At 35.4% G+C, this 27767-nt stretch overlaps 1 protein-coding gene across 4 annotated transcripts in view; it reads left to right on the forward strand.

Annotated features, from left to right (window-relative positions):
• LOC150104072 (CUGBP Elav-like family member 1) overlaps nucleotides 1-27767 on the forward strand; it is a 579257-nt gene that overhangs the window by 245149 nt on the left and 306341 nt on the right. For all 4 annotated transcript variants that reach the window (XM_090397270.1, XM_090397273.1, XM_090397272.1 and 1 more), the window contains one exon: nucleotides 6157-6211. In XM_090397270.1, the coding sequence (XP_090253396.1) occupies nucleotides 6157-6211 (55 nt within the window). The remainder of the gene's footprint in view (nucleotides 1-6156; nucleotides 6212-27767) is intronic.

Genomic DNA, 27767 nt, shown 5'->3' on the forward strand with positions numbered 1-27767 from the left:
GTGTGTATCCCTTTTGAATTTAGAATTGTTTCCCTGAACAAAAGTCTCTTCCATTATAGGATATCGGCTGGCGCAGCATAAAAATAAATTTTGCCAGTATCTGAAAAGGAAATAGTACTGAATTAATATTTAAGGCACAACATTAGATAGCGAGCTAATTAGATATAGAATAAAGTAAAATACAGTGAAAGCAACGTAACAATGGACAAATTCTCTGATGCTCTCATCAGATGCAGTACTCTGAATCCTGTCCATCACATGTGGTTTCAGGTAATTGTCTCTCGATAGCTGCATAAATTCAGTTTCTTTCCTTATGTGTTCCCTTTTCTCTATCCAGTTGGTGTTCTCATAATTGGTCTTTACCATAATTACTCTACCTGTTCTTATTGAGATAATTTGCTACTACATGTCATCCACATTCCTTTCTGCTCTTCTTGGCATATAGCAACAGGCAACTATAAAAGCCAATAGTTCAAAGAACATTTGGATTTTATCACACCAGATAACGTTAAATACACTTCTTTCCCCAACTTTAGTCATTGGAATTATCACTTCTACAGTCCTGCTCCATCTTTCATCCCCGAAAACAATATCCCTTACATTCTATTCCTGTGACAATATTGTCCTTTGTCACCCAAGTATCATGTTGGCATAAATTTTCTTTAAAATACTTTTATGCAAAGGGCATTGACAAGAATTTCATTTTTCTGATCTTAATGTTTGTGGATTATTTATATGGCATGACTGCCCTAATGAGCTTCTGATCAGTAGGTGGTCATCCATTTGGCTGGAAGGATCTGAGTTCAAATTCTATTTAGGACGTTAACAGCCTGTGTAAAGACTTTTCAACTGAAGATGAGTATTCCAGAGAGAATACTCTGTCACCTCACATGGAGTTGGCAGAGTATTCTTCCTGGAAACAGGGGATTTTTATTCTACAAGACAAACGAAATTGGCTACAGAATATGTATAATTAACAGCCTTAGACTCAAGTAGGATCAGATGCCTTATTTTAGCATTGATAAAGCTTTTAAGGAAAGCTGTTAAGCACAATATCTTTTATACCAATTCCATTCTCTGCATATGTGGAAGATGAGGTAGATTGTACTACTGATGTTGAAAGACTAGTTACAAAGAACTGTAAAACATCATCAAATTCCTGACATGTACACTAGGAGGGAATACAGGATATTATGACAGTACTACATGAAAAGTCATATCATTACTAACATCCAATGACAATTTTCCTCCAAATCAGTCTGTTTTCTGTCAAGACTCCATATTATCAGATCTTATATTTATGTCTTTTATGGAACTTTTTCCTGCCACCAAAGAACACTTGTTTTGCTAATGAAAGCAAATGTTGTTCTTTTGCTTATCTTTCTTCTCCCATTCTCTTTAAATTACCATATCGTCAAAGATTAGTTCTGCCAACTCGTTCTCAGAACTTGCATATCTGTGGTCTCCAGTCTTTAGTCAAGTGTTTTATTTCAAACCAGCTCTCAGATCCACAAGTTAAAATTGGTTTAAACACTATCATGTATACAACTATTTTCTCTCTTATTCCACATAAATTTATTTGGTTGACTTCCTACCATACCAGCTTTGCTAATTCTGTTGTCTATTTCCATATTTAATTTGCCATCTTCACTAAAAATTGTGACTAAAATGTTTTAATTGTGCTGAAATGTTTTACTTGCTCTATTGGTTTTCTATTCAGGATGTAGTTTGATGTTTTCAGTGTTTCTGCTCATTTTAATCATCTTTGTCTTTTTATTGCTGATTTTTCATACCACATCTACTACAACAGTTATTCAATTTAGTCATGGAATCTTACAGACTTGTGCTAGATTTATTTAGAAATATAATATCATATGCATAAGGTAAAGAGCTGAGATTATAATATCCAATTTTGCCACTAGGCTTAATACCACTTCATAATTTGATTCTTCAAAATTTGATAATATCATTGATGAATAACAAAGGGGAATAATGTACATCCTTATCTCACACCTGATTTAACATCATTTCATCTTTCTGTACCTTTTTCAGTTCTAACTGCTGATTTTCAACTAAAAAAAAATTAAATATTGCTTGATATAATCCCATTTATACCATATAATTGTAGCATTTTGAATAGCTTTCCACTTGGCACCTTGTAATATGCCTTTTCCATATTTATGAAATTTAAATTTTTGCTTTAAGATAAATGAGAAATCATGGAAATATAACAAGGATCTGTATTTCCATGATTTCTCATTTATCTTAAAGCAAAAATCTGATCAGATGACTTACATGCCAGGAGCTTTTCATATGCTTTCTCTTTTTTGTTTTTTCTTCACTGCTGCTAAATTTCTGAGTCCACCATGAAAATGGAAGTGCTCAGTTGATCACTTCCAATTTCAAATCCTCTGTATACTTTTATATCCTTCCAGATAACCTCACTGCATACCTCTCTGTCTGAATTAATCAATGTTTTCTCTGAGGTTTGCCACTGAACAAAACAAGAACCAAACCTCCAAGGTTTGGTTCTTGTTTTCGCTCTTTCGTTTTTTCTTGAATGATGTTTGTGTATTTTAGTCTACAGTTCATATCTGAAAGCTGCTCAACTATGATTCATTTTAAATCTTTCATACACTCTCTTCTTTAGTATGAAATTCAATTTTATCCTGCTTAAGACTAATGATAATCACTTCCAATTTTAAATCTTCTGTATACTCTTGTGTCTTGAACCACTAGGAAAACATTGTATAAACATGAAACAACATAATTGAAAGGACTCCTTTCAATTATTGATCAAAGAACTATCTTATCAATAATTGAAAGAATATGATTAATGAAGGGAACAGTCCTAAAATTTTTCACCTTGCCACTGAACCTTATTAAAAGGAAGGAATTTTATGTGAATCCCATCTGTGATTCTAAACCTGTCATTCCTGAATATTCTGAGTAGACTAGGGGTTAGCTGTTATTTCAAACCACTCGAGACCTTCAGTAAACAGATTGGTGGTCAACAGGCAATGGAATTCACATGCCAACCATCCACGGGAAGATTCAAAATTTTAATTTGTATAGTGGATATGCTGTCAATTCAACCAACTAGTCTGACTGATTAATATTTATATTTTATAATAATATGAAGGTAAACAGCATTTGCATTTTTAAACTTTAAAAAAGTTTCAAAAATGATCAGTAGATTGCTCATGATCATTGAGGTAATGTATACCTTTGGCATGAGTTGCTTTAGCATTACTACTTAAAAGATAGAAACTTGAAAAATGTTAAATATACAATACCATATTAAAAATATCTGGATGCCTGCTCACCCCAATTCTCACTCTAATATGAAAGGCATTAATGTAGAATTGTTCCACCTTCATCTGCTTATAATAGTCTTCTCTGAAGCTTGCCACTATATTTTGGCATGGGCTACAGTAATTCCCATCCAGTCTTCCAGAAGAGCATTAGTGAGGTTGGTCACAGACATCAGGAAGTTCAGCCTAGCTCACAATTGGCATTCTACTTCACTCCACAGCTGTTCAATGGGATTGAGATGAGGGCTCTGTGCAGGCCAGTCAAGTTCTTCAACACTCATCTGATCATACCATTCCTGCATATTTCTTGCTTTGTGGATTGGGCATTGTTGTATTTATTCAGGAAAGGGCTTTCACTAAACTGTTGCCATAAATGGAAGCTCAGAATTGTCAAGAATGTAATTAAGGGCTGCAGCATTGAGATTCCCTGTCACTTGATTAAGGGACCCAGTCCAAACCATGAAAAACTACCCCAGATCACAATGCTTCCTCTGCCAAACTTCACAGCTGGCACCACACATTTGGGTAGACTAGGGTTTCAACATTCTCCTGGCATCTGTCATGCTTCCAGTTGATGAAGCATGATTCATCACTATAGAGAAGGCACTTCCACTGCTCCAAATCCAATTGTGGGGAGCTTTATACCACTTCCATCTGACATTTGGCTTTGCCCTTGCTGACAGTAGGCTGTGTGTGATATAGCCATGAAAACCCAAGTACTTCAGCTCCCGATGAACAGCTGTGGTGCTGGCATTACTTTCAGAGGCATTTTTGGAACTCTGCAACTAGTGTTTCAACCACAGACAGGTAATTTTTGTGTGTCTCATGCTTCAGCACTTGGCCGTTCTGCTCTGTGATTTTATGCAGCCCACCAGGTTGCAATTTTGCTGTTGTTGTTCCTAGGTGTTTCCACCTCTTCACAATAACATCACTTAGTTGATCAGAATAGCTGCAGTAGGACAGAAATTTCACAAACTTTTGATGTGGCACCCTACAATAGTGTCACATCAAAAGTCACTGAGCTTTTCTGTATGGCCCATTTTACTATCACTGTTCGTCTATGAAAATAGCAAGACCTTATGCTTTCCTTTATATCTGTATATGCCATGGTTGATATGTATAGAGCTATAGCTGCTATTGTGAAGGGGTGATCAGATAGTTTACATATTCATCTTTTATTTATGTTTGGGAGTGAGAGTTTTAGCTACCAAACAACATTCTTTTCAATTCATTAGTTCTCTTCAGAAAGATCAGGTGTAAATCTCAAGATTAGTCATGAGCTTATTGGTGATGACAGTTATATTTCCTAAGCAAGTTATCATGAATTACAATCTGTACATAGGATATTAATTATCTTTTGAATAAAAATTCAGTGTCATATGGAAACACATCATTCTCTTCTCTGAATTGTATACAGCTTATGAGGTTGGTCTGAAATGTTCTCGGCCTTGACCATAGATGACAACACTATCGACAAGATTTTTTTTCTTTTCTATGTTAGTACATCTGTCATAAGCATCCATGTGAAATTGCAAGTCATTCTATCAAGTAGTTTGTTTTATACAGCTGTCTGAAGCAAAAGTGTTGTCTGTATCCATTGAAATGAATAAAATTGAGTATCGTGCAGTTATAAAATTCTTTGTAAAAGTAGGTTTAGTGCCAAAAGAAATTCATTTAAGTTCATGAAAGTTTATGGGCACTCTTCTCTTTCGTGTCTGACAATTAAGAAATGGGCTGCCGAGTTTAAACGTGACCATGCCTGCCTTGAAGATGATCCAAGTGAAGGACATCCAGCAAGTGTAATAACACCAGAAATCATTGCTCAAGTACATGATATGGTATTGGATGACGGCCAGTCAAAGTGCGTGAAATTGCTGAGACTATAGGCATTTCAAAAGAACATGTAGGGTATATTTTACATGAAGAATTGCAAATGAAAAGCTTTGCGCAAGATGGGTGTCAAGCTTGCTCAGAGCAGATCAAAAATGCACTCGTATGAAAATCTCTGAACAGTGCTTGGAACACTTTAATAAGAATAAAACTGATTTTGTGCATCAATTTATTACTATTGATGAGACTTGGATTTACTATTACAAACCAGAATCCAAACAGCAGTCAAAACAGTGGACAGAAACCGGTTGTTCAGTGCCAGAGAAGACAAAGTTCCATCAACAGGAAAGGTAATGGCATCGGTGTTTTGGAATGCTAAAGGCATCTTGTTTATTAATTATCTTGAAAAGGGTAAAACAATAGCCGGGGAATATTATTCAGATCTTTTAACCAGACTAGACAAAAAAATTTTTGAGAAAAGACCCGGTTTACAGAAGAAAAAAATCATCTTTCATCAATACAAAGCGCCTGCTCACAAAGGTGTTTTGGCAATGGGAAAATTAAGGGATCTGCACTATGAATTGTTGGAACATCTACCCTTTTTCCCAGATTTGGCTCCCTCTGACTTCTATCTCTTCCCAAAACTAAAACTCTTCTTCACTGGTCACCTTGTTTCTTCGAATCAAGAAGTGATTGCAGCTGTAGAGGGGTATTTTGCAGATCTTACATCTAAATCTAACCACTACAGGGATGGGATAATGGCACTGGAGCATCACTAGAATAAATGTATTAGTGTTAAGGGAGATTATGTTGAAAATAAAAATAATTTGGAGAGCAGATACACTAACCACTCGGCCAACCAGACTGGCCAAATAATTTATATATATATATATATAAATTATATTTATAATAAAATTTGTATATATATATATATATATATATATACATGACCAAGTTTTATTTCTTCATGGTGATATTTATTTTGCCATCTTTTTTTTTTCTCCTTCCATAGGCTGCTCAGAATGGCACTTTTGGAAATTTTACAAATGCATCTCAGTTAACAGGTGGTAAGTACATTCATTCATTCCTATACTGTTTATTCATTTATTTATTTATTCGTATAGAGTTCCCTCCCTTTTCTCCTTCGTCCCTATTGGGGCAAGTTGAGCCTCCTCATGGGGGGAGGGGGTTAAGTATTTATGGCTGTAGATCCGTGTGTTCACGGGGCTGGTTTGCCTGTTTGCAGGATGAAAAACCCCCAGATAAACTGGGGGGGGGGGTTCTGTCCACACCCAAGCCTGGCTAACTTGGCTATGGCTGAGGAAGATCCTTAAGCTCCTCACGTTGGCGATGGGAATCGAACTTAGGACACTCCTTTCCCAGGCATATGGTTGTGAAGCGCAAAGCCACTAGGCTTTGCGCTTCACAACCGGGTGCGATTGTGATCATATATCGTGGGTGCGCTAAGAATCCCCCCCCCCCATGTTTTATTGATTTTATACAAGATTTTTTTTTTTTTTTGTAATTCGTTTATTTATTTTTGTACAATAAGGAAACCCTGCTTTACAGACGTAACAGAATATATCATCTTAAACTAATTTCTTATGATGTCACAGCAGAGGTATTACTTGTACAACTTCTTATGTTTTGGAAAGAAATTCCTTGTGTGTGAGGGGAAATGAAATAAGTGGAAATAATTTATCCACTCCCTTCATTCATTGAATGAAGTGGATAAATTGGGATTGCAGGCAGGGAAAGTGGTATCAGTATCTGTGATGGAAGTTGATTCACTGATTCTTTTTTTAAATAGATATGAACATGGTTGTTAAATTGAGTTTTTCTTTAAGAACATTAACAGTATGTTTAGAAACCTGCTCTATGTACAAAGAATTTTCTCAACATATTGGTCAAAAACTCTTTGTACATCACAGCAGGTAAAAGGAATTCTGAACATGATCTTTATATTCATACTGATTGGAATTTTCAGATATGAAGCAAGATGCCATGATATTTTCAGCATTATGTGTAGCAAGTGATTGTAATCATCACTGTGAAACTGTGTATGATAGTAGTTTTGACTGTTATCAGTGAAATTTTCATCTCATCTACTACAAATACATCTCGTCTTTCCCCTTAAGTTGTTAGTTTCAGAGGTCTGTCATATCAGATATCTTGACTTCACAGAAATCTAATCATAAGTGCTTTGATAGTGCAGCTTAATAACTCCCTCTATCTGCATAATCTTATTATTTCCCTGCCTTTCTTTCTTAATCTTCCTCTTCTACCTTTTAACGGCGTCAAGGTTTTTTATTCTTGCAACCGTCTCGAGGATAAGGTGATTGGCCTTATGCCTCCCAGTGTGCCCTATTTCTGTAAATGCGCCTGTTCACAAGGCTGGTTTGCTTGTTCTGGGGGGGGTGAAAAAAGTTTCTGTATGAGACTGACTAACTCACCTTTTGTCGAAAGAGACCAGATAAAGGCTCCTCACGTCATTGACGGGAATTGAACCCAGGTCTTTCTGACTAAAGGGTTTCATCTATAATGACTGAGCTATGGAGGCTCATTATTTCCTGTCACTTGCACATATATATATATTCTTTGGCTGATTTGTCTGTTATGGGGAAAATAACCTGCTATCTTCATATGAGACAAGCCAACTCATCTTTATTTGAAAAGAAATTATGAAAGTTCTTTGCATCTTAATTGGAATATGAACCAAGATTACACTTTATTTTCCACATTATTACTTCATGCTGATCACATTTTTTTAAATAAAATTTTAGTCTGCATAATTAATGACAGTTATGTGTATTGTAAAGATGGATGAAATGTATTTTTTTAAAATAAAGCTACATTCCTTACTTGTCTTTGTAGCTCATTTGGTAAAAGCACTATTTGCTTATTGCAAAAGCCACAGGATCACATCCTGCACAAGGCATGAAAGCTTGTTCAGTTCTTTGACAGTTACATTGTTTTAAATTAATTTCAGCCATATTTTCCAGGAATTGCCCTCTGTGCACTAGTATAGCATGTTGTATCTGGAAGCAAAATTCACAATCATTGAATGTTTAAAATGCACTTTTTTGTTGAACTAGTTGGATGGCACCATATTTGTTTTTACCTAAATCCTTTGGTTTGTACCTTTACTAGATAGTGGTAGTTAATGTTTGCTTATCAGTATGCTAAAGTTGCATAAAATAGGCTGTTTTCTAAATGAAGGATATGTATTTATCTGATCCCTACCTTGAGGAGCTTAATCTCATGTGCAGAACAAGCAGTCACATAAGTCATCAAATTTGCCCTGATATTGCATCTGCACTACATATTATGTTAACTGTTCTATTTATTGTATCTAGTCTATCCATAAATGCTGTTAAAACTTGAGCAGTGCATAAACCTTTGATCTATCAGAAAATCATTTACAGCTTTCAGCACACACGAACCACATGTATAATGTGCATATAGCAGCACTCAATGTTCGAAATGTTCCACCCCATCCTTTTGCCTTCATGCCCGTCCAAAGTCTGTGAGGCCACATAACATCCAATGCCACTAATTGCTCCAAATCCACTTCAGTCCAATGGATTCATACCAGGACTCCCAGACAGCCAATCAGATGATGATATGTGGTTGGGAACATTTGCCTTCAACCACTGTTGTGTGGTCATCACTTTGTTTGCAGGGGCTGAGTCCTGTTCGAAGGTCCACTGCCTACCATGAAACAAGGTGTTGTTCACAGGCTGTTCCACAGGTTCCAGCATGATGTCTTGATACACTTTGGCAGAGGTTTTGACCCCTTTCTCACAGAAATGCAACTTGGATACCCCCTGATACATCACTTCCACCAAACCATCACTGACATGTGGTGATAACTGCTCTGAATCATGGATGCTGTGACATATAATGTGCGACCATCTGAAGCATATTTTGGGGGTTAAATGACTCTTCAATGAAAATCTTCTCATCTGTGAATACGATATTTCTGTGTCTGTTTATGTACTGCCAGAGATGTGCCTTTGATTTTATCACCCTCTGTGGCATAAGTTATTGTGTTAGGAAGTGTCCAGTAAGGCTCTCACTCCCAGATCATCAGTTTGTACACAGGACATACTTTTCTGTGAAATTTATCTCTCCCGACATCACTCTCTCTACATCTTCACAGGATTACAGTGGAGGCGTGCCTTCACAATCCTTACAAACTGTTGCATCCTAATGCAGCATGGTCAGCTTCTTCTTGAGTAGTCAGATGCGTTTTCTATATCGTTATGATGGTTAATAGTCCAATAATCAAACATTCTACTGATCTTGAGTGTCTTTAGGATGTTGAAAGTAACAGGTGGCTGCATTCCAACCTTGTGAAGTGCTATTACAGCTACATAGTTCTTATAATCTCCCCACTTCATGTTAACTCAATACAGCTGGACAACTCTCTCTCTCTACTGATAAACTGTTGGCTGCACACAGCACCACTAACGGAACTGTGTTAGTTCAATTCTGTGTGCAGTGCAGAGGTGTGAAGTTGTAATAGTATTTATGGCAAGACTATGTAGTTTCAAACAAAGGAGTTCCTCCAAATTAAAACTAATTAAAAATTATATGAGAACAAGAAGATGAATGGATTTCGAATGATCTTGATAGGTTGAATGTTAAAAAAAAACCTACAGTTGATTTGTTTTTCTGTGATATGTGCCACTTTGCAATAAATAATGTATTGGTATGACACATTTTTTGATAAATATAGAAAAAGTTGTAGTTATTAACACTGAATTATTAAAAAGAAAATCGGTGTGTTTTAATTAACTGAATTCTACTACTTTATTTCATTATTTTTAAATATGAATTCCACTCACAAAAGACTACTAGGCTATAGTACATTGGTATTAGTACTCTGAATTGATTATATTATCTGGAAACTGCTTTAGAGACTAAATAGGACATTTTTTCGAGAGACTTCAGGCCTCCAGTATTTTTAAAAAATATTTTTTATTTTATTTATTTTTTTATAATCTCACACTGTGCTGTGGGAGTTAAACCTACAGCCTATGAGTTGGAGGGAGTACATATGCCAACTTCTCAGCCAAACATGTTGGCATTAGAAGGAAAAGGATATCCATATTTATTACAACAAAAGTGAATAAAGTAAATCCAAATGTTACTCTAATTTAAGTGGAAACAGAGAATTAACATACAGGTGTTATTAAAGATATCGATATCCTTAATAATGGGTTTAAACTACCCACCTCATGACCTTCAAAAGATGCCATAGTTGGTACTTCTGTCTTATATATTGCACTTCATCTGTTGCTCTACCACCTGATTTTTCTTGCTTATAGTTAAAAGAAAAACTGTGTTTTAGAATTGTACATTTTCCTGTTTATTTTCTTCTAAATAAATGGTATGGATTTAATTAGGTGGTTTGTTTATGAATAAACAAAATCCATTCAATATCAAACTAATCATATGTTAAGCAGATTTGAGATTTGTGTATAATTAGCATGTGTACAAATGAGATGGCATGTCATGAATGGAAAAGGATAGGAAGTTTTTTTGGAAACCAAAGAGATAATGGATATAATCTGTATTAGGATACAGTAGGACATAATTCAACATGAGAAAAGAAATCTGAAGATCTGGGTATTAACATACAAAGGAAAAGGGAGGTTAAGTGAGATTTTGCAAGAAATGAAACAGGACACTGTTTTGGTAGCATTCAAGTTGACATGGGTGTTTCCACCTCACTGGAGAATGGTTAGCGAGATTATTGTTTAATGGTTATGGAAGTGCTTGAAGTTTGGATTGTTTGAGCACTGTAGTTTTGTCAATCGACAAAGGAAAGAGCATTGTACTGTCATTAACTAAACTATGGACAGGATTGGAAGATAACAAGAGAGGGTAATTTATTTATAGAAGGAATGGTGAAGAACAAGCTGGATTCAGGCCAAATAGAGGCTGTCCGGATCAGATCTTCACTTTACGACAAATAGTCAAGAAAGCATGGGAATATAACAAAAATCTGTATTTAAGTTTTGTCGATTTGGAAAAGGCATAGGACAAGGTGCCAAGAGAGAAGCTATTCAATATGCCACAGTTATATGGTGTCAATGGGGCATTATATCAAGCAATACTTAGTCTTTATTTGAGTTGTAAGTCAGCAGTTAGAATTGAAGGAAGTACAGGAGGATAGTTTAATGTTAAACTGGTGTGAGACAAGGATGTACATTATCCCCTCTGTTATTCATTATCTATATGGATCACATTATGAAGGAATGTGGTATTAAACCTGATATCAAAATTGGAGATGTTAATGTCAGCTCTTTGCTTTATGCGGATGATGTTATACTTCTAAATAAATCCGCTATAAGTCTGCAAGATTCTCTGACTAAATTGAATAGCTGTTGTAATAGATATGGTATGAAGGTCAGCAATAAAAAGACAATGAAAATAGGCAGAATCATTGAAAATGTCAACTGTGTTGTGAATGGAGAACCTGTGGATCAAGGAAAACATTTCAGCTACTTAGGCACGATTTTTACTGAAGATGGTAAATTAAATATAGAAATAAACAACAGAATCAGCAAAGCTGGTATGGTAGGAAGTCAATTGAATAAATTCATATGGAATAAGAGAGAATTTAGTCGGAACACTAAATTAGCTGTATACAAGACAGTGTTCAAACCAGTTTTAACTTATGGAACTGAGAGCTGGGTCAGAAGTAAAACACTTGACCAAAGACTAGAGACCGCAGATATGAGAGTCCTGAGAAAGATTATAGGCATGAAGAGATGGCATCAATGGCAATATCTTATTAAAAACGAGGATATTAGGAAAGAACTTGACATTGTCAGCATCCAGGAATGCGTTAGCAGAGCTAATCTCAGGTGGTATGGTCACTTAAACAGAATGGGCGAAGAAAGATTAGCAAAACAAGTGTTCTCTGCCAGGTTGGCAGCAAAATGACCCAGAGTAAGACCAAGATATAGGTGGATTGATACGGTACAAAGTGCCTTAGACGATAGAAATATAAGATCTGATAATGTTGGAATCTTGACACGTAACAGACTGATTTGGAGGAAAATTGTAGATAGGAAGTTAGTAATGATGTAATTTTTTTCATGTAGTATTATCATATCCTGTACACCCCCTTGAGGGTACATGGCAGGAATTTGATGATGATGATGATGAGTGTGGTGAAAGTACAGATCCTGGGATACTCTAACGTTGCAGAGGAAATTGGAAGAAATTAAGTCAGAATGCATCACATAGTGAACGAGAGAAGAAACTGGCAACCTATTTGCAAAAGATAGAAGGCAGACCATAAGATGGTAGTTTGATAAGTGACCCTCAATGCCAGACTTTGTTAAATGCCTTGAAATGTTAAGAACAACTATGCGAAGATCTTCAAACCTTTCCATTTCATGTTTACAAAGATGGATAATGTTGGATAGTAAATCTGATGTGAAAGTGAAGGAATCCATTTTGGTGATTGCTAATTAATTGGCAATTAATTAATTGTTATTCCTCCAGTGATTGATAATAGTTTGATGATTGAATAGCAGCTTGCTTCTCTACTCTAGTCTGTGCCATATAATAAACTGAAAAGAATCTATTTGATGGATATTAAATTTGGAGTACGGTTTGGGGGAGTGGATATTAACAAGTTGCTGTCATCTGCTCTTGATAGGACTAGAACATTTGTTGCTATGCACTATTCAGTCTCCTGATGTCTGTATAGCAGAAGACCAGATTAGGCATGCTGTGAGCTATTCTTGGTGTTGTTGGAGGAAGTGAGTTGCTATTCTCAGCTGCAAAAGTTCTGGAGAGGAATGGTACATGTTATTTATTTTTGACTGCTTCACTAAAGTTCTCCTAATGGAGATGATATTCATACACACAGTAGATTCTAATTAATCAGTTATATATCCTTTTTTGGTCAAGTCATGGCTTCAAATGCGTTCTCTATCTTAACTGCCTTCTTATCTTATGGTTCCCGCTTAAATGCTCGAATTAAGTTTTTTCGATCAGTGCATTGCAAAAGATAATTCAGACGACACCTTTGTATAATAATAATAAAACATATTTAATGACAAATTGAATAATTATTCACAATACATAAAATCAGGGAAGATCGCCCCCAAAAAAATCTCAGTTTCAATCATGCAATCAATTATAACATTCAAGGTATCCTCTCATAATAGCTCACTTAATTCTCAACAATCAAATTTTACGTCACAAAAAATAAGTAATAACTTTTACATACAATATTATGGATGCATACAATTACCATATTCCAGTTTCAATTATGCACCTAGTATAACTCTATAAAAATAAATATCAAGAAGATGGCAAAATATTCTAGAGGTTCTTGAAGAAGCTTAGGAATGGAGGAAAGAGTGCTGTAAAAGGAGTTAGAGATGATAAAGGTGACATGAAAACGGGAGAAAAAGATATCCTTGAAGTATGGAGTAATTACTTTGAAAAACTGCTAAATGAAAGAAGCAGTGATGACAGCACTGTGGTAAAAAACACTGACCAGGTATGCAGTCAGGAATACATATCCATACTTGAAGTAGAAAAAGCCATCAAAGGCTTGAAATGTGGAAAGGCAGCAGGAGTAGATGATATTCGACCAAAAATGCTGAAGTATGGTGGTATAAGAGTCTTACGGTGGCTGCACTGCATAGTTCAGAAAGCCTGGACAGAGGGACGAATTCACGATGATTGGAGTAGAGCTCTCATAGTACCCATATATAAAAAGGGAAATAAAACTGAATGTGAGAATTACAAAGGTATTTCCCTACTGAGTGTTCCTGGCAAGATCTATGCAAGTATACTTGAGAAACAGTTGAGAAGAATTGTGGAAGAAAAGCTTGGTGAAGAACAAGCTGGTTTCAGGCCAAATAGAGGCTGTCAGGATGAGATCTTCACTTTACAAGAAGTAATCGAGAAAGCATGAGAATATAACAAAGATCTGTATTTAAGTTTTGTCGATTTGGAAAAGGCATATGGCAAGGTGCCAAGAGAGAAGCTATTCAATACGCTACAATTATATGGTGTGAATGGAGCATTATATCAAGCAATACTTAGTCTTTATTTGAGTTGTAAGTCAGCAGTTAGACTTGAAGGAAGTACAGGAAGATGGTTTAATCTTAAATCTGGTGTGAGACAAGGATGTACATTATCCCCTCTGTTATTCATTATCTATATGGATCACATTATGAAGGAAAGTGGTATTAAACATGATATCAAAATTGGAGATGTTAATGTCAGCCCTTTGCTTTATGCGGATAATGTTATACTTCTAAATAAATCCGCTACAAGTCTGCAAGATTCTCTGACTAAATTGAATAGCTGTTGTAAGAGATATGGAATGAAGGTCAGCAATAAAAAGACAAAGACGGTGAAAATAGGCACAATCATCGAAAATGTCAACTGTGTTGTGAATGGAGAACCTGTGGAACAAGTGAAACATTTCAGCTACTTAGGCATGATTTTTTACTGAAGATGGTAAATTAAATATAGAAATAGACAACAGAATCAGCAAAGCTGGTATGGTAGGAAGTCAATTGAATAAATTCATATGGAATAAGAGAGAAATTAGTCGGAACACTAAATTAGCTGTATACAAAACAGTGTTCAAACCAGTTTTAACTTATGGATCTGAGAGCTGGGTCAGAAGTAAAACACTTCACCAAAGACTAGAGACTGCAGATATGAGAGTTCCTGAGAAAGATTATAAGCGTGAACAGATGGCATCAATGGCAATATCATATTAAAAACGAGGATATTAGGAAAGAACTTGACATTTTCAACATCCAGGAATGCATTAGCAGAGCTAATCTCAGGTGGTATGGTCACTTAAACAGAATGGGTGAAGAAAGATTAGCAAAACAAGTGTTCTCTGCCAGGTTGGCAGCAAAATGACCCAAAGGAAGACCAAGATATAGGTGGATTGATAAGGTACAAAGTGTCTTAGACGACAGAAATATAAGATCTGATAATGTTGGATTCTTGACAAGTAACAGACTGATTTGGAGGAAAATTGTAGATAGGAAGTTAGTAATGATGTAATTTTTTCATGTAGTACTATCATATCCTGTACACCCCTTGAGGGTACATGGCAGAAATTTGATGATGGTCCTTGATCCACAGGTTCTCCATTCTCTCCATTCACAACACAGTTGACATTTTCAACGATTCTGCCTATTTTCATTGTCTTTGACTTTTTATTGCTGATCTTCATACCATATATATTACAACAGTTATTCAATTTAGTCAGAGAATCTTGCAGACTTGTAGCGGATTTATTTAGAAGTATAACATCATCTGCATAAAGCAAAGAGCTGACATTGTGATACATATAGATAATGAATGACAGAGGGGATGATGTACATCCTTGTCTCACACCATATTTAACATTAAACCATCTTCCTGTACTTTCTTCAATTCTAACTGTTGACTTACAACTCAAATAAAGACTAAGTATTGCTTGATATAATGCCGCCATTGATACCATATAGCTGTAGCGTATTGAATAGCTTCTCTCTTGGCACCTTGTCATATGCCTTTTCCAAATCGACAAAACTTAAATACAGATCTTTGTTATATTCCCATGCTTTCTCGATTATTTGTCGTAAAGTGAAGATCTGATCCTGACAGCCTCTATTTGGCCTGAATCCAGCTTATTCTTCACCAAGCTTTTCTTCCACAATTCTTCTCAACCGTTTCTCAAGTATACTTGCATAGATCTTGGCAGGAACACTCAGTAGGGAAATACCTTTGTAATTCTCACATTCAGTTTTATTTCCCTTTTTATATATGGGTACTATTAGAGCTCTACACCAATCATTGGGAATTCGTCCCTGTGTCCAGGCATTCTGAACTATGCAGTGCAGCCACTGTAAGACTCTTATACCACCATACTTCAGCATTTTTGGTCGAATATCATCTACTCCTGCTGCCTTTCCAGATTTCAAGCCTTTGATGGCTTTTTCTAATTCAGGAATGGATATGTATTCCTGACTGCATACCTGGTCAGTGTTTTTTACCACAGTGCTGTCATCACTGCTTGTTTCATTTAGCAGTTTTTCAAAGTAATTACTCCATACTTCAAGTATATCTTTTTTTCTCCCATTTTCATGTAACCTTTATCACTCCTTTTACAGCACTCTTTCCTCCATTCCTTAAGCTTCTTCAACAACCTCCAGAATATTTTGCCACCCTCTTGATATTTGTTTTCTATATTTTTGCCAAAATCCTCCCATGACTTTTGTTTAGTTTTACACATTGTTTAGCATTCTTGCATTTGTGTCTGTATTCTCTAAGAGCACAAGCTGACTTATTTGCTAGGAACTTTTGATATGCTTTCTTCATTTTCTTTACTGCCTCTTTAACTTCTTGTGTCCACCATGGAGTTCTAATTTTTTTATCCTTGCCGACACCTTCACCACATGCCTCTCTAGCTGAATCAATGAGAGCTTTCTTCAAGGCTTGCCACTGAATCTCCAAGGTTTGATTCCTGTTCTCAAACTCTTTCATTTTTTCTTCAATAATATTTGTGTATTTTAGTCTATGCACATCTGAGAGCTGCTCAACTTTTATTCGCTTTAAAACTTTCTTACATGTTATTCTTTTCAATGTGAAATTGAATTTTATCCTGCTCAAGACTAAATAGTGATCACTTTCAATTTCAAATCCTCTGTACACTCTGGTGTCCTGCACCACGGAGAAAACATCACTATCAACAATAACATAGTCAATGAGACTTTTGTTATTCCTAGCCTCTTCTCTCCATGTGAATTTGTGCACATTTTTATGTTGGAACATGGTGTTAGTAATAACCAGTCCATGTCCTGAGCAGAAATCCAACAGATATTTGCCATTATTATTAGCTTTGCTCTTTTCTCCAAAGTTTCCCAAAATATTTTTGTATGTCTCACATTCATTTCTTACTCTGCTATTTAGATCCCCGAGAAGGACCAACTTTTTCTTTTTCATTGTGTCGGTTGCTTTTTCTAGCATCAAAAATTTCCTCCACTTCTACCTTAGTAGAACCTTCTGTGCTACCATATGCACAAATAAGTCTCATTGTCCAGTTCCCCATTCTCATATTTGCCCAAATCACTCTACTTGCGACTGATTGCCATTCAAGAAGATTAGCCTCGTATTTTGTGTTCAATACTATGGCTACTCCTTCTTTTCCTTGATTGTCATTGCCTGAATATAACATTTTGTATTTATTGCTCAAAAAGAGCTCACCAGTTTTGTTTATGTCGATCTGGGATTTATCTAATTCCTCAGCTAGCTCCATTTCTTTGCCATTCAGGCTTCTTATGTTGATAGTACCGATCTTTAACTCTGGTGATGTTGAGTTGGGGTGTGTTTTCAGATTTACATATAACCACTAGCATTATTCACACATAAGTTATCAATGCCTTATTCTAAATATCTTATCAGTTCATTAGATGATTCGCTTCTTCTTCTTCATATAGCTTCCTCTGTGAGAGGGTGCAGCACCATGTCCTTCCAGTTCTCTCTGTTGGTGGCTTTCCTTTTTGTTTCTGCATAGCCATGTGATCCTGTCCATGATCTTATATCTTGAAGCCATGTCCTTCATTTTTTGCTTCTTGATCCTTTTCCTGTAATTTTTCCTTTTAAAACTGTTAATATCCTCTGTCCTGCTGAACCTCTCAGTACATGTCCTGCCAATCTCATCTTTCTCTGGATCATTTCCTGTAATAAATTTCTCTGTGGGACATCTGTAGTTGTCACATTTTCTGTCGATGGGATTTTCACTGCTCTACTATAGCACCACATTTCAAAGGCCATTATCTGTTGCCTTACTCTCTTCTTGAATATCCAGGTCTCACTTGCATATGTGAAAATTGGCCACACTAATGTTCTTATCATTCTTTTCTTTGTCTCGACACTCACAGAACTTCTGAGCAGATATTTATTTTTCCAGAATCCATCTTTAGCTATGGCTGTTCTTATTTTTATTTCTTTATCTTGCTTTCCATCTGCAGTAAAGTAGGTGCCTAAATATTTGTATTCTGTTGTATGGTCATTTTCATGTTGTTTATCAATATTTCTGGCTGAGATCTGCTTTTTTTTTTTTTTTTTGAGATTTTCATAAATTTGGTTTTTTTTTGCATTAAAATCTATCCAAATTCTTTACCTTCTTCAATTTGTAGCTGCAGTAATTTGATTGATTTGTTTCTGTTTTCTGCTATTAGAATGGTATCATCAGCTTATCTAAGTTTGTTGTATTTTATACCATTAACACTAATTCCTGTTTTTTGTTTTTCAATCTTTTTCATCAATGTCTCACTATAGATATTAAATAGATTTGGTGAAAGGATACAACCTTGTCTAACTCCTCTTTTTATTTTCACTTCAGAAGTCTCATTGTTAAACAGCTGCATTTTCTGTTTGGTGTAAATCATTTTTATAATCTTTAGTACATGATCTTCTATGTCTAATTTATCTAATATATTGAACATTTTATTATGTTTTACCCGGTCAAAAGCCTTCTGAAAGTCTATGAAGCATATGAAAATGTTCCTATTTCTTTCAAGTGATCTTTCTATTAGTGTTTTTAGGATAGCATTAATGGTTCCCATTCCTCTTCTGAACCTTTCTGTTGTTCACTCAATTCACCATTTATGGTTCTTTCAATTTGTTTGTTAACAATGGTTAAAATAATTTTAGATGCATGGGATGTTAGGCTCACAGTTCTGTAATCCTCGCAATTTTGTGTATTATTATTTCTTTGGGATTGGTATGCAGATAGATGTTGTAAAAACTTCAGGTAATTGTATTGTTTTAAAGATGACCTGAATGGATTCCACTAAATAGTTATTATTGCCAGTCAAAGCTTTCAACAGCTCAGCCAGAATATTATCATACCCAGGGGATTTGTTATTAGGAAGATTCTTGATTGCATGTTCTACCTCCTTTCTTGTGGTTAGCGTGGCATCTGTTGTTACGTTTAACTTAAGGTGTCATGAATCATCCAACATGTTACCATTATCATCATCATAGAGATGTGATAAGTACTCTACCCTTCTTCCATTTAACTTTTCCTTATCAATGAGTATGTTTCCATCTTTGTCCTTGATGTTATTAGACTGTGTGTGTGTTGTGTTTTTACATTAAGTTCTTTCACTTTCAGGAATGCTTCTCTGGTTTTGTTCCTATTTTGTAATTCTTCTATCTCAGTGCACTGCCTATTTATCCAGTTTTCTTTCAATCTTTTACATAACTGTTTGATTCTTTTATCCAAAGTTTTATATCTTAACTTTTCTTCTTCTTCATTTGCTCCTCTTTTCCATGTTTTTCTTTCATCAATAAGATTGATTACCTCTTGAGTTATCCATGTTTTTTTCTTTCTTTCTTTCTTCTTGTTTATTGATGTGGTTTTTAGCAGATGTTATGATAGCTGCTTGTAATCTATTCCATTTAGAGGGTTCATTTTCATTTTGCAACTGTGCCGACAGCAGTTCTGAAATATTTTCATTAAATTTTGATTTTATAATCAGATTTTCTGCGCGGTTAGCCTAGTGGCTATGCACTTTGCAACCATATGCCTGGGGAAGGAGTGTCCTAGGTTCGATTCCCGTCGGTGACGTGAGGAGCTGAAGGATCTTCCTCAGCTATAGCCAAGTTAGCCAGTCTTGGGTGTGGACAGCAGGGCTTTTTCCCCAGTTTATTCTGGGGTTTTTCATCCAGCAAAGCAGGCAAACTGGCCTTGAGAACTCAACACTACAGGCCATAGGATACACCGGGGCATAAGGCTGACCACCTTATCCTGTAAAACGGAGTGAGGTCCGAAGATCAATGGACCCTCGACACCGCAAGGTAAAAAGAGGGGTATAAGGAAGATGATGATGATGAGATGATGATTTTGTACCATTTGCAGATCCCGTTTTAGGGGTTGACTTCTTTTAAATTTTATTGTTTTCAGGCAAATATTCAATTTATGATCAGACTGTGGATCTGATCAGATCCACAGTCAGCACTTGGCATCACCTTTGAGTTCTGTATTCCATTGAAGTAACGTTTACTGACTACAGTATAGTCTAATTGATTTTTTGTATTTCCCATGTGTATCTTGCGCTTGGTTTTTGCTCAAAATAAGTGTTAGTTATGATGAGATTGTGCTTGTTACAGAAATCAATCAGCTTTTTTCCTCTCTCATTCCGAATTCCTAGTCCAAATGGACCCACGTGTGTAGATGTTCTCTCTGATCCAACTTTTGCATTCCAGTCACCCATAGCACAAATAACTTGATCTTTCTTGCCTCCGACTTCCTTTATACACCATTCTATTTCATCATACATGATATCTATTTCTGCTTCGTCATTCTGTTCTGTAAGAGCATATATTTGGATGATCACCATATCTCTAGGTTTAGATTTCAATAGAATTTCAAGAGGGGGCACCATCAGGACTTTTAGGAAAACCATAGCTTCCTCGCTTCGTTTCTCATTTACTGTGTTTAGTGCTTGCGTGCACTTGTCTTTATTGTAAGTTCCTTTGAAGATGGCAATGTGATGTTGCTGAAATATTGGAAATATATTAAAGTTTAATTTAATGTATATTCTATTGTACGTTGTAATTTCCTTAAGTTATTTAGTAAGCATAAACTTCCTTTCATACTATGCTTTTGCCTTTCTTACAACTAGTTACCCTTCTGGCCTGCCTTGTACTGTTCATGTGCCTGCTGATTACTTTTCTCCTTAAATTCCTTCCACAATTGTTTCTTTTCTTTTTTTTTTCTTTTTTTTTTTTGCAGCTCCAGCTTGATGATGTTCATCCGTTTAACTCCCATTTCATTTACTCTTCTGACTCTAGTTATGGAGTCTGCCATTACTTCCCTTAAACAGTCCTTTACCACTTCTCATGCACTATCAACATCCAGCCCTTGCAGTTTTAAATGCCATGTCACCAATCCAAGCAATCTCCTGAGTTTGTCATACTTACCAGTCCTGTAATTCCACAATATACTCCTGTCTTATTCTAAATTCCACACATTTAGACACGATGCAATTACTAGATCGAGTATTCTCAAACCCCTAGTATATTCCATCACATACTGTCTCAGTTAATTATCCCTTAAATTCCATTTCATCCCTCCGATATGTTCGTCTCCTTCTTCCAGTCTATGTTCCTATAGTTGAAATTCCCCATAATAATTACCTGCCCTCCACTCAGTGAGCCGATTTGCTGATGCATACTATCTCCATCATCTTTTCTATTCCCTAGTCTATAGCAGCATCCAACTGTATATTTTGTTCTGCTGGCCTCAATCCACAAGCTCTACACTACTAATCCTGCATAACCTGTACATCGAGTCATTTGCTGTTATGGCCTTCCTTCTCAGATCTGCTCTGTCACATCGCTGCAACAGACTCATCTTAACTTTTTCTCTCTCTCTCTCTCTCTTTTCTTTTTGCTACTTCCAGCAATTCTTTCATGTCTTCTGTCATACCATACTTTTCTCCTTTTAAATCATTCGTTTCAGCCAATACGATTATCTCTTTCACCTTACTCTTTTGTGCTCTAATAGCCTCGCTAACATCCTTAATATTCACACCCAGAAAGCATGATTTTGTCAAGCTCTTGTTGATCACATCTCATCAGTGTTCCTGGAAAAGGATAATACTGCTTTACTAGCAAGAGGTAATGTTTCTACACTTGAAGAAAGTTAAATAGGCAGCGTAGGAAAAAAAAGAAAGTATATTGAAAGTTGCTGGCATGTGAGTCAGCTTGTGCTCTTACAGAATACAGGGAAAAATGTCAGAAAGTGAAGCACTTTTTAAAACCAGCTAAACAAAATTCATGGGAAAACTGTGATAAGAACTTAAAAATAAATATCTGGAAGGTGGCAAGATATTCTCGTGGCTATTAAAAAAAAAAAAAAGATTAGAAATGGAGGAAAGAGTACTGTAAGAGGAATGGAATCAAAGATGATAAAAGTGTCGTGAAAAGTGAAAATAAACATACTCTAGATAATTATTAATTGACTTAAGGAATTCACAATGTACAATAGACTATAATTAAATTAAACTTTAATGTATATTTCCAATATTTCGGCATCATATTGCCATTTTCAAAGGAACTTACAATAAAGACACGTGCACGCAGGCACTACATACAATAAATGAGGACGAAGCAGGAAGCTATCGTTTCTCCTAAAAGTCCTGATGGTGCCCCCTAGCTGGCTATGTAGGTATTCTTGGCCATTGGGCTGAATGTCTCATGATGTATGTCTCCCAAATTTGGGGCAGTTTCATGCAACCAAATTTGTTGAGGTTTGGCATGTTTCTTAGGACTGAGGCTGATTTCATGAAAAGTCTTTCAAACTTGAACTTGCTATGGTGTATTGTTGTGGCTTTTTTCCACTGTATTCTGTGGCGTGTATCCAGAGCATGGTCTGCAAGACCAGAGTGGCTATACTGGTGAAATGCATAAGTTCCTTTGAAAATGGCAACGTGACATTGCCGAAATATTGGAAATATATATTAAAGTTTAATTTAATTATATTCTATTGTACGTTGTGAATTCCTGAAGTCAATTAATAATTATGTATAAGCAGCGTATAAGCCTTTCTACGAGAATATTCTAGATGTCTGGAGTAATTACTTTGAAAGATTCTTAAATGAAACAAACAATGGTAGAAAACTCCCAACAGGAATGCAGTCAAAAGTACATTAAAAACTTGAAATGTGGAAAGGCAGATGGAATAGATAAATTTTGTTCAGAAATGCTCAAATATGGAGGTAAATAAGATTTACAATGGTTGCACTGTATATTTCAGAAAGCCTTAGAGGGCTAAATTCCTGGTGATTGGAGTACCCATCTGTGCAAAAGAAAATAAAACTCAGTGTGAGAATTACAGAGGTCTTTCCCTATTGAGCGTTCCTGGTAAGATTCAAGTATAACTACATACTGTATTTTCTGCGTATAAGACGATACATTTTTCTAAAATTTTTAGACCAAAAATTGGTGGATTGTCTTATACAGGGGAAGGAGCAGTTGAGAGACCCTCGGTTACCGTGGCAAAACTGCTGGTACCTTGTCTCTGCGAACAGGCTTCCACCACTCACTAGCTTTTGTTAACTCTGTCCATTGACGTTGTTAATGGCTGATTCTGAATAAACCAATCAGAACTCTGAAAGCATTCATACATCTGCAACTTGTTGGCAGGGTAAGTTAATGCATTAATAATATTTTGAGCACTAGCCTATAAAAATGTCTGGAAATAAAAAACGATGAAGAAAAATGATATGCCCGGAACTTGAGAATGATGCATAATTTCTTAGTATATATCTTAAAAATATTATCTAATTACTAAATATACTTTTTAGTATAGTTATATATATATTTTAGTATATACTAAAAAAAATATTAAATGTGTTCTGTTTTATGTTTAAAATATTGATTTCTTAATTTTTGGTTTCGAAAAAGTAGGATTCGTCTTATACAGAAAAATACAGTAAATAATTGATGAAGAACAAGCATGATTCGGCCCAATTAAATGTTTGTGATCAGATTTTCACTTTAACACATATAGTCGAGAAATCATGGGGATATAACAAGATCTGTATTTAAGATTTGTAGATCTGGAAAAATATAACGGTGCCAAGAGGAAAGCTTTTCAAAACGCTACAGTTATGCTGTGTAAATGGCATATTATATTAAGTAATACTTCATCTTTATTTTAATTGTAATTTAGAATTTAGAAATGATGGAGATACAGGAAGATGGTTTGATGTTAAATCAGGTGTATGACAAGAGTTCACATTATCTCCATTGTTATTCATTATCTATATGGATCACGTTATGAAGGAAAGTGATATTAAATCTGATATAGCAAATTGGCAATGCTAATCTCCTCTCTGTAATTTATGCGGATGATGTTTTACTTCTAAATAAATCCAGTAAGAAGTCTGTAAGATTCTCTGATTAAATTGAATAACTGTTATAATAAATTTGGTATGAAAATCAGCAATAAAAAAAGACAATGAAAATAGTCAGAAACATTGAGGACATCAACTGTATCCTGAAAATTGCGAACTCATAGAACAAATAAAACATTTTAGCTATTTAGGTATAATTTTTAGTGAAGATGCAAATTTAAATTTGGAAATAGACAACATAATTAGTAAAGCTGGCATGATATGAAGTCAGCAAAATAAATTTCTATGGAATAAGAAAGAAATTAGTTCATCATCATCATCAAATTCCTGCCATGTACCCTCAAGGGGTGTACAGGATATGATAGTACTACATGAAAAATTTACATCATTACTAACTTCCTATCTACAATTTTCCTCCAAATCAGTCTGTTACTTGACAAGACCCCAACATTATCAGATCTTATATTTCTATCGTCTAAGGCACTTTGTACCGTATCAATCCACCTATATCTTAGTCTTCCTCTGGGTCGTCTTGCTGCCAACCTGGCAGAGTATACTTGTTTTGCCGATCTTTCCTCGCCCATTCTGTTTAAATATCCATACCACCTGAGATTAGCTCTGCTAACGCATTCCTGGATGCCGACAATATCAGGTTCTTTCCTAATATCCTCGTTTTTAATATGATATTGCCATTCATGCCATCTGTTCACACCCCTAATCTTTCTCAGGATTCTCATATCTGTGGTCTCTAGTCTCTGAACTAATGCCTGGTTGGCCGAGTGGATAGCGTATCCGCTCTCCAGCCAAAAGACTGTGGGTTCGAATCTTGCCGTGGGCATGGATGTTTGTGATTGTCCGTGTAAATTCCAGTGGTGGTAGATGGTGTTGGTGTGGTTGCAGTCAGTTGGTGAATAGTGGAGATTTAGTTTTAGATCAGGTGTCCTCACTCGATGAGTCGTTCTACTTCCTGGAGGTGTCAATGTCAAATAATAATAATAATTAAGAAATTAGTTCAAAACACTAAATTAACTGTAATAAGACAGTTTTCAAACTAATTTTAACTTATGGATCTCAGATCTAGGTTAGATATAAAATAGTTGACCAAAGACTGGAGACCATTGATATGAGTGTTTTGAGAGAGATTAGTAGCATGAAACAAATGACATCAGTAGCAGTATTGTATTAAAAATTAAGATATTGGAAAAGAACTTGACATTGTTAGCATTTAGGAATGTGTTAGCAGAGATAATCTTAGATGGCGTGGTCACTTAAACAGTATAGGAGAGGAAAGATTAGCAAAAGAAGTGTTCTTTGCCAGGTTCACAGAAAAAAAGATCAAGATGTAGTTATACTTCATCTTTATTTTAATTGTAATTTAGAATTTAGAATTGATGGAGATACAGGAAGATGGTTTGATGTTAAATCAGGTGTATGAATGACAAGAGTTCACATTATCTCCATTGTTATTCATTATCTATATGGATAATGATTAATAGCATGAACAAATGACATCAGTAGCAGTATTGTATTAAAAATCAAGATATTGGAAAAGAACTTGACATTGTTAGCATTCAGGAATATGTTAGCAGAGGTAATCTTAGATGGTGTGGTCACTTAAACAGAATAGGAGAGGAAAGATTAGCAAAACAAGTGTTCTTTGTCAGGTTCACAGAAAAAAAGATCAAGATGTAGGTGGATAGATAAAGTAAAAAGTGCCTAGGAAGACAAAAATATAAGATTTGAAATGTATGTCTTGGCAGATAACAGATTAACATGGAGGAAAATTGTTGATTGGAAGTTAATAATGGCATAAATTTTTCATGTAGTACTATCATAATATCCTGTACCCCCCCCCCCCCCCCCCAAGGATACATATCAGTAATTTGATACATATTATCTGTAAGCAGTATTAAAATTTTATTATGGAAATGAAATAAGTTTGATTCTAAATATATATACTACTACTAATGATGACACTCTCCTTTCTATTTTTTGAAATAATAGAAAGGAGAGTGTCATCATTAGTAGTAGTATATACATTTAGAATCACACTTATTTCATTTTCATAATAAAATTTTAATATTGCTTACATATTTTATTTTATTTTTTTGAAATAATAGAAAGGAGCGTGTCATCAATAGTAGTATTTATTTATTTTCCATACGATAAATAACTACTAATGATTACACTCTCCTTTCTGTTATTTCAACAAATTGTCAAATATACAATACGTTAATTAAAAGCAGAGGAGTTACACCCCCTCCAAAGTGGAGATGCAAGGTATATAAGGTGTGTCATTTAGGGGGTTTAAGGCAGTATTGATGTGAGGTAGAGGTGGACGAGGTGAGAATTCTAAAGTACAATTAAAATAAAGATGATATTATTTTCTTGGTCATATATAGAAGAATTAGAGGAGAATAATGATGTTGAGAGAGCAGCATTATCTTTGGATTATGTCAGCATGATATGGATGTGAGAGAGAAAGAAGTATGATGGGTAAAAGTTGCATCAAGTTGTCTAGGTGTGGGTTTAGAATTAGATTACCATGCAAACAACTGGGAGATTTTTTTATTTGTCCCTTTCGGCATTTTTTGCTTGTAGGTAGAGTCCAAAGTTTTTTTTTTTTTTAAGACTCATGAGATGTTTCATTTTATCTTGGACTGTTTTGGAACACTTGATAAAGATACAAAGCTTGGATAAGAAAGAAGATTCCTACAAACCATATTAAAGAAGCATAGATATCCCATTTAGTGCCATTGTTATTGCGAAAGGACACACTGAGGATTGTCTAGGTCAGGTCTGATATCTACCTTAGAAAATGAAATGTACTTGGTTATGGTCTGATTAATGGGAGAGAAAGAAATAACATCTACAGTGTATTTAAAGAAAGCTATGAAAAAGGTCTGGAATAGTGGGAAAATGATGACTGTCATTTTGTCTGTGAATAGAGAGACACTTTGTGTTAGACATTTATTTATAGCAAGTACTTGAGCATCTGTTACAAATTTTGTGAAGTTAGAGAAGGAATAACAGTTTGAGTTATGGACATTGGTATCTACAAATATGTTACTGTTTCAATGAACTAGAAAATCAACCTCACTGGTAAATAATCAAATAGTGGTCATCAGAATATGTAGAGTAATAATGACTATAAATGAAAGCAAAAAGTTTGGTAAGGAAATTTTGAGCTAGAAAAGATAATGAAAAGTTGCATTCTAGGCAGGGGCATAAATTTCAAGTCATCATCATCATCATCGTGCGTATCAAGAATTTAGGCCTAGCATGGCCTGTTCCAGCCTTAGAAGTCATCGTTGAATCGTTTAAGAGGACGTCCCGGTTTTCTTTTTCCTAATGGCTTGTACTTTAAGGCTTGTTTTGGTAATCTTTCTGTTTTCATTCTTTGAACGTGTTCCATCCATTTTATGTTTATTTAAATTAAGGGGATATTAAATCCTACATTGTTTTAAAACTGAATAAGAAACTCAAAGATTGGAATCAGAGAGTTTCATGCCCAATATAGTATAATAAACTATAAAAGTATCGGTGATTACTAGCGTGAGCTAATGCAAGTAGTCGTAGTACAATCTCGGGCAACTCGCAGCAAAGGTGGAGTTGCCCGAGATTGTACTACATACTAAGACTACTTGCATTAGCTCACGCTAGTAATTGCCGATACTTTTATAGTTTATTATACTATATTCGG

Source organism: Typopeltis vanoorti, chromosome 8, assembly GCF_054136105.1.
Source record: "Typopeltis vanoorti isolate ZY-2024b chromosome 8, IOZ_Tvanoo_1.0, whole genome shotgun sequence".
In the NCBI taxonomy this organism is placed as follows: Eukaryota; Metazoa; Arthropoda; class Arachnida; order Uropygi; family Thelyphonidae; genus Typopeltis; species Typopeltis vanoorti.